The sequence below is a fragment of the Carlito syrichta genome, unplaced genomic scaffold, assembly GCF_000164805.1.
Source record: "Carlito syrichta isolate Samal-C Ts95f unplaced genomic scaffold, Tarsius_syrichta-2.0.1 Scaffold302029, whole genome shotgun sequence".
Classification (NCBI taxonomy): domain Eukaryota; kingdom Metazoa; phylum Chordata; class Mammalia; order Primates; family Tarsiidae; genus Carlito; species Carlito syrichta.
The window spans coordinates 283236-297930 of record NW_007246125.1 but is presented as its reverse complement, the minus strand read 5'-3'; the positions used below and the strand labels follow the sequence as shown (position 1 = coordinate 297930).

The window sequence follows — 14695 nt, the reverse complement described above, 5'->3', positions numbered from 1 at the left end:
ACCACACCTGGCTGATTTTTGATTTATTGTAGAGATGAGGTCTTGCCAAGTTGCCCAGGCAGGTCTCAAACCCGTGGGCTCAGGCAGTCGACTCACCTCAGCCTCCCAAAGGCACAGGATTACAGGCTGAGCCACCGAGCCCGGCTGATCAACTGTTCTTAAATAGTGACAGTTCATTAAGTTTTTGCATTGCCTAAGCACATAGACTATTTTTTCAAACAGGTTGAAATGTGATTCTGTCTTTTGACTTGATATGTTATTCAAGTTTGTTTTTTCTTTTGCTGTTGTAACATTTTGAAGGAAATTTATGTCTAGCTTAGAAATGATTAAATGGCATAGAGGATTCTGTACCTGTTAAGTGATAAAATATGTGCTTAGAACAACTCTTGACTTCCCACACATAAATATAACTAGGACAACTATAATTTAGGACATTCTTTGCCACAGTTTGAGGGGTTGATGGAACTAGATAGCATTAAGTACACCCAGATGATTTTCAGTTTTGATACAGTTATAGACTTCTACATACCTAATTTTAAAACTGATCTAGTAAGGGACTTTTTTTTTTTTTTTTTTTTTTTTTTTTTTGTGTCGGAGTCTCACTCTGTTGCCCAGGCTGGAGTGCAGTGGCTCACTCACAGCCACCACAGCCTTGAGCTTCTGGGTTCAGGTGATCTTTCTGCCTCAGCCTTCCAAGTACCTGGAACTACAGGCATGTGCTACCATGCCCGGCTAATTTTTTGACTTATAGAGATGAGGTCTCATCAAGTTTCCCAGGCTGGTCTTGAACCCGTGGACTCAGGCAATCCTCTCGCCTCTGCATCCCAAAGTGGTGGGATTATAGGCGTGAGCCACCGTGCCTGACTAAGGGACTTTTTAAATTAATTCCATGGCCACTTAGTCTTATGTTTAAGTTCCCAACACTTAATGTTTTAATTAGAAAGCAATATAAGGCCGGATTCAGTGACTCAGCCTGTAATCCCAGCACTTTGGGAAGCCAAGGCAAGTAGATTCAAGACCAGCCCAGGCAACTTGGCAAGACCTCATCTCTACAATAAATAAAAAATTAGCCGGGCGAGGTAGTGTGCGCCCGTAGTTCTGCCTGTGTACACATTCTGCTACTTGGAAGACTGAGGCAGAAGAATCGCTGGAGGCCAGCAGGTTGATGTTGGGGTGGCAGTGAGTATGCCACCGCACTGCAGCCTGGGCAACAGAGTGAGACTCCAACTCAAAAACAAAACCAAATATAATTGCAGAATTGACCTTATTGTGAAAAAGAAAACACAGTTTTCCCCAGATACGCATTCAGAAAGAGAAACTACAGATAGTTCTTACTACTTCTATTTCTAGTATCAAAGAAATTAGCTATTCCAGGGGAAAGGACTTTTTTTTTTCCATGAGTATGAGTCTCACTCTGTCACCCAGGCTGCAGTGCAGTGACACACTCATGGCCACTGCAACCTTGACCTACTGGGCTCAGGTGATCCTTCAGCCTCAGCCTTCCAAGTAGCTGGAGCTACAGGCATGTGCCACTACGCCCAGCTCATTTTTTGCTTTGTTGTAGAGATGAGGTCTCACCAAGTTGCCCGGGCTGGTCTTGAACCCATGGGCTCAGGCAAACCTCTTACCTTGGTCTCCCAAAGTGCTGGGATTATAGATGTGAGCCACCACACCTGACCTTTTTTTTTTTTTTTAAGTTCTTAGCACAGGACTGAGTGCAGTAATTACAGGCTCATGCCTGTAATTCTAGTACTTTGTGACTCTGAGACGAGGATCACTTGAAGCCAGGAGTTCAAGACCAGGCTGGGCAACATAACAAGAACCTGTCTCTACAAAAAATTAAAAGAAAAAAGTCTAGCCAGGTGTGGTGGTTCCAGGTTCCTGGGAGGCTAAGGCAGGAGGATTGCTTGAGGCAAGGAGTTTGAGGCTAATGAGTTATGAGGGCACCATAGTACTCCAACCTCAGCGACAGAAGAAGACCTTGTCTCTAAGACAAAGAAAGAAGGTCTCAGCACAGAGGGATGCAGGAATTACAGCCTTGAAAATAAGCAAAGCTGCCGGTCATGGTGGCTCAAGCCTATAATCCCAGCACTTTGGGAGGCCGAGGCAAGAGGATCACCTGAGCTCAGGGGTTCGAGATCAGCCTGAGCAACATGGTAGGACCTTGTCTCTACAATAAATCGTAAAATAAGCCAGGCATGGTAGCATACACCTGTAGTTCCAGCTTCTGGGAAGGCTGAGGAAGTAGGATCGCCTGAGCCCAGCAGGCCGAGACTGCAGTGTCCATGAGCATGCCACTGCACTCCAGCCTGAGCAACAGAGTAAGACTCCAACTGAAAAAAAAAAAAAAAGAAAATAAGCAAACCTCATCCTGTTCACACTAGTACAACCATGGAGATTCCATCTGCTGTCTCTTTGCATTCCTTACAGTTGAAGTCAGTATCCCATTCAGGTGATTTTTTGCTGTTGTTTTTTTAGTCCGGTGTATCTTTGTGTGTGTGTGTGTGTGTGTGTGTGTGTGTGTGTGTGTGTGTGCCTTGCCTGCATGCACACCACTACACCCACCTATCTGATGTATCTATTTAAAATACATCAGATTTAAAATTGTTTTTCTATACTCAACTATGGGCTTAAATTAATGGGTAAATATTTAGTAGAGAAATTTCAGTCAGTGAAGGGTGATATCAATAATAATAGTAAAAATGTAAAATCTGCATAATCACTAATTTAGAAGTTGTTAGGAGTAAATGATAGCATGTATACACAAATGGAAATGGCTTACAGGGGCTACTTGATGGTGGAAGCTAAAGACAGGGCTACAGTCTACTTGTAACGGTGATACCTCTCTAATACTCAAAAAGATACTTAAACGTAGAAATCTTGCAATGTGTTTAGAAAACAGAAGCTCTCCGTCTGCAGTATCGCTACTTGGACTTGCGTAGTTTCCAAATGCAGTATAACCTGCGACTGCGGTCCCAGATGGTCATGAGAATGCGGGAGTATCTCTGTAACATGCATGGTAAGTGACACCCCTGAATGTTCCTGTGTTATTTAGCAGTTGGGTCAGATTGTGGAATTTGCTCAATGTGTAATGTAGTTTTTGAAGAAAGGTTAGTTTCTGGGTGTTTTGTCCTAGTACATAATTTAGTAACTAGTTTCCTACTGGGTCACAAATACATTCTTTTAAAGAGGGTAGTGACTGTTATATTGATTAATGTAGTATTTCCCATTATTGTTGAAGGTGGGACCACCTGGTTGTTTTTTTTTTTGTTTTTTTTTTGAGTTGAAGTCTCACTCGGTCACCCAGACTGGAGTGCAGTGGCCGCTCCCGGCCACCGCAGCCTCACCTGCTGGGCTCTGGCAATCCTTCCGCCTCAGCCTTCTGAGTAGCCAGAATTACAGGCATGCGCTACCACGCCCGGCTGATTTTTTGATTTATTGTAGAGATGAGGTCTCGCTGACCCAGGTGGGTCTCGAACCTGCGGGCTCAGGCAATCCACTCACCTCAGCCTCCCAAAGGTGCAGAATTACAGGCTGAGCCACCGAGCCCGGCTCCTGGTTGTTTCTATAAAGTTTTTTTTTTTTTTTTTTGCGTTGGGATCTCACTCTGTTATTCAGTTACAATCACATCTCACCACCACAGCGTTGACCTCCTGGGTTCAGGTGATCCTTCTGCCTCAACCTCCGAAGTAGCTAGAACTATAGGCACACATCACCATGCCTGGCTAATTTTTTTATTTTTGTAGAAATAAGGTCTCACTATGTTGCCTAGGCTGGGCTCAAGCAATCCTCCTGCCTTGGCCTCCTGAAGTGCTAGGATTACAGGCATGAGCCACTGTGCCCAACCTCTTTTATTTATTTATTTTTTTGAGTCCAAGTCTCACTCTGTCACCCAGACTGGAGTGCAGTGGCACGCTCCTGGACAACACAGCCTCGACCTGCTGGGCTCCGGTGATCCTTTGGCTCAGCCTTCCAAGTAGCTGGAACTACAGGCGTACGCTACCACGCCTGGCTAAATTTTTTTTTATTTCTTGTAGAGATGAGGTCTCGCCAAGTTACCCAGATAGGTCTCGAACCCATGGGCTCAGGCAATCCATTCACCTCAGCCTCCCAAAGTGCTGGGATTGCAGGCTTAGCCAGCGAGCCTGGCTTTTATTTTTTTTTTTTTTGTGTGTGTGAGAGTCTCACTCTTACCCAGGCTGGAGTGCAGTTGCACACTCATGGCCACTGCAACCTCGACCTGCTGAGCTCAGGCAATCCTTCTGCTTCAGTCTTCCAAGTAGCTGGAACTACAGGTATGTGCCACCACACCTGGCTAATTTATTTATTTATTATAGAGACGAGGTCTCGCCATGTTGCTCAGGCTGGTCTCGAACCCCTGAGCTTAAGCCATCCTCTCACCTCCACCTCCCAAAGTGCTGGAAATAAAGGTGTGAGCCACCACTCCTATCACTCTTAATTCTTTATCCTGCTTTTACGTCATTTGTTGGGAGCTCAGAAATGTCATGTGAATTAAACTAGACACCCCAATCAGTCCTGAATTTTTCCAGCTATTTTTTTTTTTTTTGAGTTGGAGTCTCACTCTGTTGCTCAGGCTAGAGTGCAATGGCACACTCATGGCCACCCCAGCATCAACCTGCTGGGCTCAGGAGATCCTTCCACCTCAGCCTTCCAAGTAGCTTGAACTACAGGCACATGCTACCATGCCCAGCTAATTTTTTATTTATTGTAGAGACAAGGTCTCGCCAAGTTGTCCAGGCTGGTCTGGAACCCACAGGCTCAGGCAATCCACTCGCCTCGGCCTCCCAAAGTGCTGGGATTACAGGCTGAGCCACTGAGCCTGGACTTTCCAGCTGTTTTTGTGTTACTTTTGCTATACTGTCATAACATTTATTTATTTTGTTTTGTTTTTGAGTCATAGTCTCACTCCATTATCCAGGCTGGAGTACAGTGGCACACACACAGCCACCATAGCCTCAGCCTGCTGGGCTCGGGTGATCCTTCTGCTTTAGCCTTTCAAGTAGCTGGAACTACAGGCACATACCACCATGCCCAGCTAATTTTTTGATTTATCATAAAGATGAGGTCTCCCCATGTTGCCCAGGCTGATCTTGAACCCATGGACTCAGGCGGTCCTCTTGCCTCTGCCTCCCAAAGTGCTGGGATTGCAGGCATGAGCCTTTGCACCCAGCCAGGACATTTGAAAATCTGAGCTGGGCTCGATGGCTCAGCTTGTAATCCCGCGCCTTTGGGAGGCTGAGGTGAGTGGATTGCCTGAGCCCGCGGGTTCGAGACCCGCCTGGGCAGCGAGACCTCATCTCTACAATAAATAAAAAAATCAGCCAGGCGTGGTAGCGCATGCCTGTAATTCTGGCTACTCGGAAGGCTGAGGCGGAAGGATCGCCGGAGCCCAGCAGGTCGAGGCTGCGGTGGCCGGGAGCGGCCACTGCACTCCAGTCTGGGCTATCGAGTGAGACTCCAACTCAAAAAAAAAAAAAAAAAATCTGGAACTGTTCAGTAGACAGTAATCCATTAAATATTTAGAATTATTTCATGTCAGAATTATCAACTTGGCCACAGTCAATGGCTCACACCTGTAATACCAGCACTTGGAGAGGCTGATGGGGAAGGTCACCTGAGCCCAGGAGGTCAAGGCTCTGAGCTGTGTGATTATGCCACTGTACTCCAACCTGAATGACAGAATGAGACCCTGACTCAAAAAAAAAAAAAAAAGTGTCAACTTTATGAACAGAGCAAGGTTTTGTGAATGTCTTCAACTTTCTTATTGGATTTATAGAAACCTGCATCAGTAGACTTGATAGTTTATTTCTGCCAAAATTCCTCATTAAAGGGGAGCCTCAGATTTGTTTTACTGAATTACGGACATCATATTTGAAAATTTCATATTCCTTTGACAGATTTCACATTCCTATCTACTAAATTATAATGTTCTCTCTTTTTAGGGTTTGTGGATATAGAAACCCCAACATTGTTTAAGAGGACCCCAGGGGTATGCATGTTCCTTCAGTCTACTAATAATGTCTTATTAACTATGAAACTGGACAATGTTGCTTTTATATTCACCTAGTTGATTTTTATTTTATTTTCTGCCTCAAGGTGATCATATTAACTAGGTTTTCTCAAGAATTGAGAAAATATTTGGGTCAGTACTTTTGAGTCAGAATTCTTCCATTCCATAAGAATTTTCTTTCCCTTGAGGTTTATAGATGCAAATCATTAATAAATTGGTTCCTTAACAGCAAATCTCTTGTTCATTAAAAAATGACATTTCTAAAACTTGATATTTAATCTATTTATCCAATCTGTGGAATTATAAAACTGTAATTTAAGTTAGAAATGCAGTTAGGAATTACTTGAATAGAAAATGATACATAAAATTTATCCAGCTAGTAACAGAATTGGACGTTTATTTCTACAAGCATAAATATCGGGGATACCAAAAAAAAAATGTATACACATTTTAAGACACATTATCTATGTTTTCCTTTTTTTTTTTTTTGAGTTGGAGTCTCACTTTGTCTCCCAGCTGGAGTGCAGTGACACTCGCAGTCACCGCAGCCTCGACCTACTGAACTCAGGCAATCATTCTGCCTCAGCCTTCCAAGTAGCTGGAACTACGGGCATGCACCACCACACCCAGCTAATTTTTTGATTTAGTGTAGGGATGCGGTCTCACCAAGTTTCCCAGGCTAGTCTTGAACCCCTGGACTCAGGCAGTGCTCTCCTCAGCCTCCCAAAGTGCTGAGATTATAGGCACGAGCCACCATGCCCAGCTATATGTATTACTTTTAGTTCACCATAATCAGAATTGTCTGGACGCTGAGCACCTCTTGTAATTGCAGAAGTCAAATGACTTGTATGCATCTTTTGTTATTGATATATATTAAGTATTCCAGTTTTAATAGTTTTTTTCTTCCATAAAATGTGTATAAATTTTTTGGCACCCCCTGTATAATACCTACTATATACAAGGGGAACCCCAAAAAAAACAGAGTTATAATTTACAGGGGTGGCCCCTTGTGGTGCAGGCGTCCCCTGCTTAGGTAAGGTTCCAGAAACCCATCGGCATCAGTGTGGCAGCTACTGTTGTTGTGAGAGGCTGCATTTGGCTTCAGTGAATTTTTCTGTGGCAGATGGGTGACTGGTTATTTTTTTTTTTGAGTTGGAGTCTCACTCTTGCCTGGCTGGTAACTGGTTCTTCCATCATGACAACACACCTGCCCACACCGCACTGAGTGTTCAGCAGCTTTTGACCAACAATGGCATGACCCCCATGCCCCACCCTCCCTATTCCCCCAATCTTGCCCAGCTATGTTTTGTTTGCTTATTTCCCCAATGAAAACAGTCCTCAGAGGGAAGCAGTTTTGCTGACGTGGAGGAGACAAACAAAAACAGCAGCAAGGCTGGGCACAGTGGCTCACGCCTATAATCCCAGTACTTGGGGAGGCCTAGGTGAGAGGATTGTCTGAGCCCATGGGTTCGAGACCAACCTGGGCAAGTTGGCAAGACTTCATCTCTACAATAAATCAAGAAAAATTAACTGGGCGTTACGACGCATGCCTGTGCTTCCAGCTACTTGGAAGGCTGAGGTGAACAGATCACCTGAGCCCAGCAGGTCAAGGCTGCAGTGACCATGAGCAAGCCGCTGCCCTCCAGCCTGAGCGAGAGTAAAAAGAAGAAAGAAGTGAAAAGAGAAAAAAGAAGGAGAAATACACAATTTTTTATAAATTCTTGTTTTTTTGGGTCTCTCCTCATGCAAGTGGTATTTACTTATTATGTACAAATCTTCTTAGGGACTAAAGGATGAGGAAGAAATTATCTCTGTCATTATGGGAACTTAGCTCTTTATTCATTGATAAACTGAAGTATCAACTTCCACCGGTCAATTATACCTTGGGTTTTTTGTTTTGTTTTGTTTTAATAATCTCTCTCTTCTTTATCTTTGAAAGGGTGCCAAAGAATTTTTAGTACCAACTAGGGATCCTGGAAAGTTTTATTCTCTCCCTCAGAGTCCTCAACAATTTAAGCAGCTTCTGATGGTTGGTGGTTTAGACAGGTGAGTTTTTCTTATGCTAGTAGTTGTCAGAAAAGGAAAAAGGGAAAAAAAGGGAAAAAGGAAACACAAAATTGATTGCTTAAGATAAGTTTAGAAAATTTACAAGAGTTTGGAGAATACTTATAAAATACTCACAATTTGTAGTTACCATTAGTAAAGATTTATTGGGCAGCCATTAATATACAAAACTGTATGCTAATAGATATGACGGTATTTTAAAATTCTGCTCTCAAGGTGTTAATGAGACAAGTAAGGCAGAATAGGATAATGAAGAAGACTAACTGTGATGTAATCCAAAATAATTGAAATCTGCAAACTAGGTATTAAGAGGTTTGAGATTATATCGTTTGGAGAAATATAGAAAACCTTGTGAGCTAGATCTTTTGGGACAGTGCTACATTTCTGCAGGTAAAGATGAGAATTGGAATGGCATAGCACAGGAGGGCTCAAGTATATTCAAGGAGCTGTAAGTATTTCAGTTTGGCCAAAGCAAAAGTATATATAAAGAAGCATAAATAAACAAAAAAAAAGTTTAATAAACTAAATGGGTACCTGCATAATGAACATTTGTATACTTGCACCCTACATATTTAAAATTTAAAAAAAAGAAAATCTTCCAGCCTGGACAACTTGGTGAGACCTCATCTCTACAATAAATCAAGAAAAATTATCTGGGCATGTTGACACATGCCTGTAGTTCTAGCTACTTGGAAGGCTGAGACAGAAGGGTCACCCAAGCCCAGCAGGTCAAGGCTGTGGTGTCTGTGAGCATGCCACTGCACTCCAGCCTGGGTAACAGAGTGAGACTCCGACTCAAAAAAAACTTAAGCCGGGCTTGGTGGCTCAGCCTGTAATCCCGCGCCTTGGGAGACTGAGGTTAGTGGATTGCCTGAGCCCGCGGGTTCGAGACCTGCCTGGGCAACTTGGCGAGACCTCATCTCTACAATAAATCAAAAAATTAGCTGGGTGTGGTAGCGCGCGTCTGTAGTTCCAGCTACTTAGAAGGCTGAGGTGGAAGGATCACCGGAGCCCAGCAGGTCGAGGCTGCAGTTGCCGAGAGCGGCCACTGCACTCCAGTCCGGGCAACAGAGTGAGACTCCAACTCAAAAAAATAAATAAATAAAAACTTAATGAAAAATTGTTTTTAAATTATAAAAGATTATAAGTAGGGACAATAAGTAGAACAATAGGAAGATAATTATGATATAATAAGTGGAAAAAATACAAAATTAGACTATAAATAGGTAAAAGTATTCATGGATATGGATTATGGACAGTGAGTGGAAGACAGTACCCAAGAAAGAAATCATTTTAATGAGAATGGAATTATGGGTAATATTTCTTAAAGTACTATTTGTATATATTTACTTCTATTACTGTTTTCATATACTTCATACTTTGGTTTTATTACAAAAGTTCACAGACAACAAATAGAAATATGCAGTTACTGATCTCTGAAAACTTATCCTCTGTAGATGATGTTTGAGGCCTACTGCATAGGTATTCCCAGCCTCCTCCTCCCTTCTCCTACAAAAAGGTTGAAAATGCCATATCAAGCTGGGCTTGGTGGCTCAGCCTTAATCCCGCGCTTTGGGAGGCTGAGGTGAGCGGATTGCCTGAGCCCCCGGGTTAGAGACCCGCCGGGCAACTTGGCGAGACCTCATCTCTACAATAAATCAGAAAAATTAGCCGGGCGTGGTAGCACACGCCTGTAGTTCCAGCTTCTTGGAAGGCTGAGACAGAAGGATGGCCAGAGCCCAGCAGGTTGAGACTGCAGTGGCCAGGAGCATGCCACTGCACTCCAGTCTGGGTGATAGAGTGAGACTCCAACTCAAAAAAAAAGAATAAAAATGTTTTCTAGGTATCATTATTAATTTATTTCATAGCCTGCATTGCCATAAACTTCTGGGGAGAAATATATATGTCTTCCTAGAATCATGACTCAATGAATGCTGTTTCTCATTGTAGGTATTTTCAGGTTGCCCGGTGTTATCGAGATGAAGGCTCAAGACCAGACAGACAGCCTGAGTTTACTCAGGTACTAAGTTATATTCACTTGTCTCAACTTCAGACTTAATTAACTACAGCCAAGTATTTTCAAGACCAGGCAGTAATTTTATATACTTTAAACTCCCCTGCAGTTGAGGCACTAATTATTCCATTTTTTATTTGTGTTGTGTGTCCTTTTCTCCTTTTTTCTCTTTTCTTTCCTTGCACAACAGCCATGCTAATCTTCGCTGTGTCATCCTAATTTTAGTGTGTGTGCTACCAAAGTGCAGCATATGTCCTTTTCATGAGGAATGTGGTCAGCAGCTGAGGAATACCAGAGACTCCTGAAGTGTTTTAGTGTTCTTGATACTAATTGTAATACAAATCTCTCATATTAAGACCAATAATTTTGCATATTGAGATTTAATCTAACTAATCTGTGAACATTTCAAAGCTATTATGATTTGGTTTCTGTATGATAGCATATTAAACAATGTGAAGTGAAAAAAATCATAAGCTTTGAAGTTGGACAGACCTGGAGTCAAATGTAGTTTCACTCCTTGCTAATTGCACATATACAAGCAAGTTGTTTAGCCTCTGAGCCTTCAGTGATGGGATCATTGTGGGAACTAAACAAATTGCTGTATATAAGACATTAGCACAGTGCCTGACACAGAAGAGATTTATAATAAGACTTATACCCTGGTTGGACGCATGGCTCAACCTGTAATCCCAGCACTTTGGGAGGCTGAGGCGAGAGGATTGCCTGAGTCCAGGGGTTTGAGACCAGCCTGGGCAACTTGGCAAGACCTCGTCTCTACAATAAATCAAAAATAGCCAGGTGTGGTAACACACATCTGTAGTTCCAGCTACTTGGAAGAATGAGGCGGAAGTTGGTCTGAGCTCAGCAGGTTGAGGCTGTGATTAAAAAAAAAAAAAAGATTTATACCCTCCCTGTGTATTAAGTTTTTATGTGTAGAATCCTATAGCTTGAATGCAGAGAAATGTATAAATACATACAGGTATTGTGACTGTTTAAGTTAGTTTCCATATGTTATTTTGGTTTCAGGTTGACATAGAGATGTCTTTTGTAGACCAGGCTGGAGTCCAAAGTTTAATTGAGGGTTTGCTACAGTATTCCTGGCCTGATGACAAAGATCCTTTAGTGATTCCTTTTCCTTCTATGACTTTTGCTGAGGCATTGGCCACCTATGGAACCGACAAACCTGACACTCGCTTTGGAATGAAGGTATTTCCTCTTCACTTCTCCAGGATTCTGCCATTAAGTAGTCCTGCAACCTTTAAGCCACTTTGAAGCTGACAAGCATTACACACTGTTAGATTATATTTTTGTTGTTACCTCAGCTTGTTACCTTTGTTGTTATTGAGCTACAGCAAGAGAGAATAATAGCACATAAGCATTTCAGTGCTTTTTTCTGTCTACTGTGTTCCAAGACCCATTTAAAAGAGCAAGGTCCTTGCTATAAAGTTTTTATTACTTACAAGTTATTGATTATAGGATCGTGAATGGTAACCTGAAAGAAAAAACTATTCTTTCCTTTAAAAAATTTTTAAAGCTAGAATGGCACTTGGAAGGCCAATGATTGAATTATTTGTTTTCCTGGTCTATATTAGAGAGCTCAAACGTGAAAATGTTTATTCAAATTATTGTCTATAAGTATTTAAGAGCAACGGTAGAATTTATATAGAGCAGTGCTCTTAGAGAGCAATATTCCTTGATCTCTATAATGCTGGTAGCATTTCTGTTTCTCAGTTATCAGTGCACACTCATTAGAAATTGAGTCCTGTGTGCTCTATGAATAGTGTTAAATTCTTAGAATGAAAAAATACAATACTCTAAAAGTCATAACTATGACAAAAAAGGTCATAACTGCCTCCTTATAGCCAGCTCCTCCTTGTTTCTTCATTTGTAATATGCAACAGTGGTTCTAGTCAGACTGCTTGGATTAAATTGTGGCTCTGCCATTTACTAGCTCTGCCATCTTGAGCAAGTTACTTCCTTCTCTATGTCTCGGTTTTCTCATCTGTGAAATGAGGATAATAAGAGTGCCTACCTCAGCCGGACATAGTGTTTCATGCCTGTAATCCCAATACTTTGGGAGACAGAGGTGAGAGAATTACCTGAGTTCAGGGGTTTGAGACCAGCCTGAGCAACTTAACAAGACCTCATCTCTACAGTAAATCAAAAAATGAGCCAGGCATGGTGACACATGCCTGTGGGGAAGGTTGAGGCAGAAGGATCACCTGAGCCCAGCAGGTCGAGGCTGCAGTGGCCATGAGCATACCACTGCAGTCCAGCCTGGGTGACAGAGTGAGACTCTGACTCAAAAAAAAAAAAAAAGAAATGAATGAATATATGTAAAACACTTGTCATAGTGCTCAACCTGTGGTAAACACTCTTTGAAGGCACTCAATAAGTATTAAATTATCTCTTCTTTAAAATCTTGTTTATAAAATGTTTACAGATAAATGTTACTTCATAGTTAGTTACCCCTTTTTGTTACCCATTTTCCAGATTATAGATATCAGTGATGCATTTAGAAACACACAGATTGAATTTCTTCAAGGTGCTCTTAGTAAGCCCCAAGGAACCATCAAAGCCATATGTATCTCTGAAGGAGCAGTAAGTAAAGTACAGTTTTGTGTTTTCTCTAGATTGTATGCTTTGGAAATAAATGTGTTAAACACTGGCACATCTAACTTCAAAGAACAGTTCTCTTTAAATAAAATACTCTTAGCTGAGCTAGGTGGCTCAGCCTATAATCCCGCACCTTTGGGAGGCTGAGGTGAGTGGATTGCCTGAGCCCGCGAGTTTGAGACCCGCCTGGGCAACTTGGCGAGACCTCATCTCTACAATAAATCAAAATGAGCCGGGCGTGGTAGTGCGTGCCTGTAGTTACAGCTACTTGAAAGGCTGAGGTGGAAGGATCGCCGGAGCCCAGCAGGTCAAGGCTGCGGTGGCCGGAAGCGGCCACTGCACTCCAGTCTGGGTGACAGTGAGACTCCAACTAAAAAAAAATAATAATAATTAATAAATAAATAAAAATACTTTTTTTTTTTTTTTTTCTGAGTCGAGGTCTCACTCTGTCACCCAGGCTACAATGCAGTGGCACAATCATAGCTCACTATATCCTAAAACTCCTGGGCTCAAGGGATCTTTCCACCTTAGCCTACAGACCACAGATGCATACACCATGTCTGACTGATTTCTGTATTTTTTGTAGAGACAAGATCTCACTTTGTTGTCACGTGGGTCTTGAACTCCTGGGCTCAAACAATCCCTCTGCCCCTAGCCCCCAAAAGTGCTGGAATTATAGGTGTAAGCTACTGGGCCTGGCCAAAAATACCAATTTTTTTTTTTTTTTGAGTTGGAGTCTAATTTCATCGCTCTTGCTGGAGTACAGTGGCATGCTCATGCTACCCCAGTATTGCTAGGCTCCAGTGATCCTTCTGCCTCAGCCTTCCAAGTAGCTGCAACTACAGGCGTGTGCTACCATGCCCAGCTAAAAACACCAATTGTTTTTTTTTTTTTTTTTTTTTTTTTTTGAGTTGGAGTCTCACTCTGTCGCCCAGACTGGAGTGCAGTGGCCGCTCCCGGCCACCGCAGCCTCGACCTACTGGGCTCCAGCGATCCTTCCGCCTCAGCCTTCCAAGTAGCCGGAATTACAGGCATGCGCTACCACGCCCGGCTGATTTTTTGATTTATTGTAGAGATGAGGTCTCGCTGCCCAGGTGGGTCTCGAACCCGCGGGCTCAGACAATCCACTCACCTCAGCCTCCCAAAGGCGCGGGATTACAGGCTGAGCCACCAAGCCCGGCTCCTATTTTTTATACAGAGTATAAAAGTGTTTCTAAAACTCTAAGTAGAGAACAATAAAACTCTATGAATATGAGTTTATATTCAAGATCTGGGGCTATTTTTTCTTTCCTTCTAAGCAGTGCTGTAAAGTACTTCTGTACTTCACTGAAGATATTTTATGAGTATCAAATAGTATTTTGTAATCTAGAAGTTTAAAAGTCAGAAAAAAATAAAATAAAATTTTTTTCAAGTTGGAGTCTCATTTTGTCGCTCAAACTGGAGTGCAGTGGCACGTTGCTCATGGCCACTGTAGCCTCAACCTGCTGGGCTCAAGCTATCCTTCTACCTCAGCCTTCCAAGTAGCTGGAACTACAGGTGTGCGCCACCACGCCCAGCTAATTTTTAAATTTATTTTATAGGCGAGATCTCGCCATTGTTGCCCAGGCTGGTCTTGAACTCCTAGGCTCAGACAATCCTCTCGCCTCCACCTCCCAAAGTGTTGGGATAACAGGCATGAGCCACCCTGCCCAGCCAATAAAAATTTTAAAAAATAAAAATTTGTCACTTGGCAGTAGAAATTAAATTTTTATTAAATCCCACTATTGTTTGTTTGTTTGTTTGTTTGTTTGTTTTGGAGTCTCACTCTGTCGCCCAGACTGGAGTGCAGTGGCCACTCCCGGCCACCGCAGCCTCGCCTGCTGGGCTCCGGCAATCCTTCCACCTCAGCCTTCCAAGTAGCCGGAATTACAGGCATGCGTTACCACGCCCAGCTGATTTTTTGATTTACTGTAGAGATGAGGTCTCGCTGC

General features: G+C 42.6%; 1 protein-coding gene across 1 annotated transcript in view; it reads left to right on the top strand.

Annotated features, from left to right (window-relative positions):
* The window catches only part of DARS2 (aspartyl-tRNA synthetase 2, mitochondrial), a 36645-nt gene that overhangs the window by 9185 nt on the left and 12765 nt on the right, over positions 1-14695 (top strand). Inside the window, exons 8-13 of the mRNA XM_021711304.1 lie at positions 2896-3019; positions 5964-6010; positions 7971-8077; positions 10046-10115; positions 11136-11315; positions 12603-12710. Coding sequence (XP_021566979.1) covers positions 2896-3019; positions 5964-6010; positions 7971-8077; positions 10046-10115; positions 11136-11315; positions 12603-12710 — 636 coding nt within the window. The remainder of the gene's footprint in view (positions 1-2895; positions 3020-5963; positions 6011-7970; positions 8078-10045; positions 10116-11135; positions 11316-12602; positions 12711-14695) is intronic.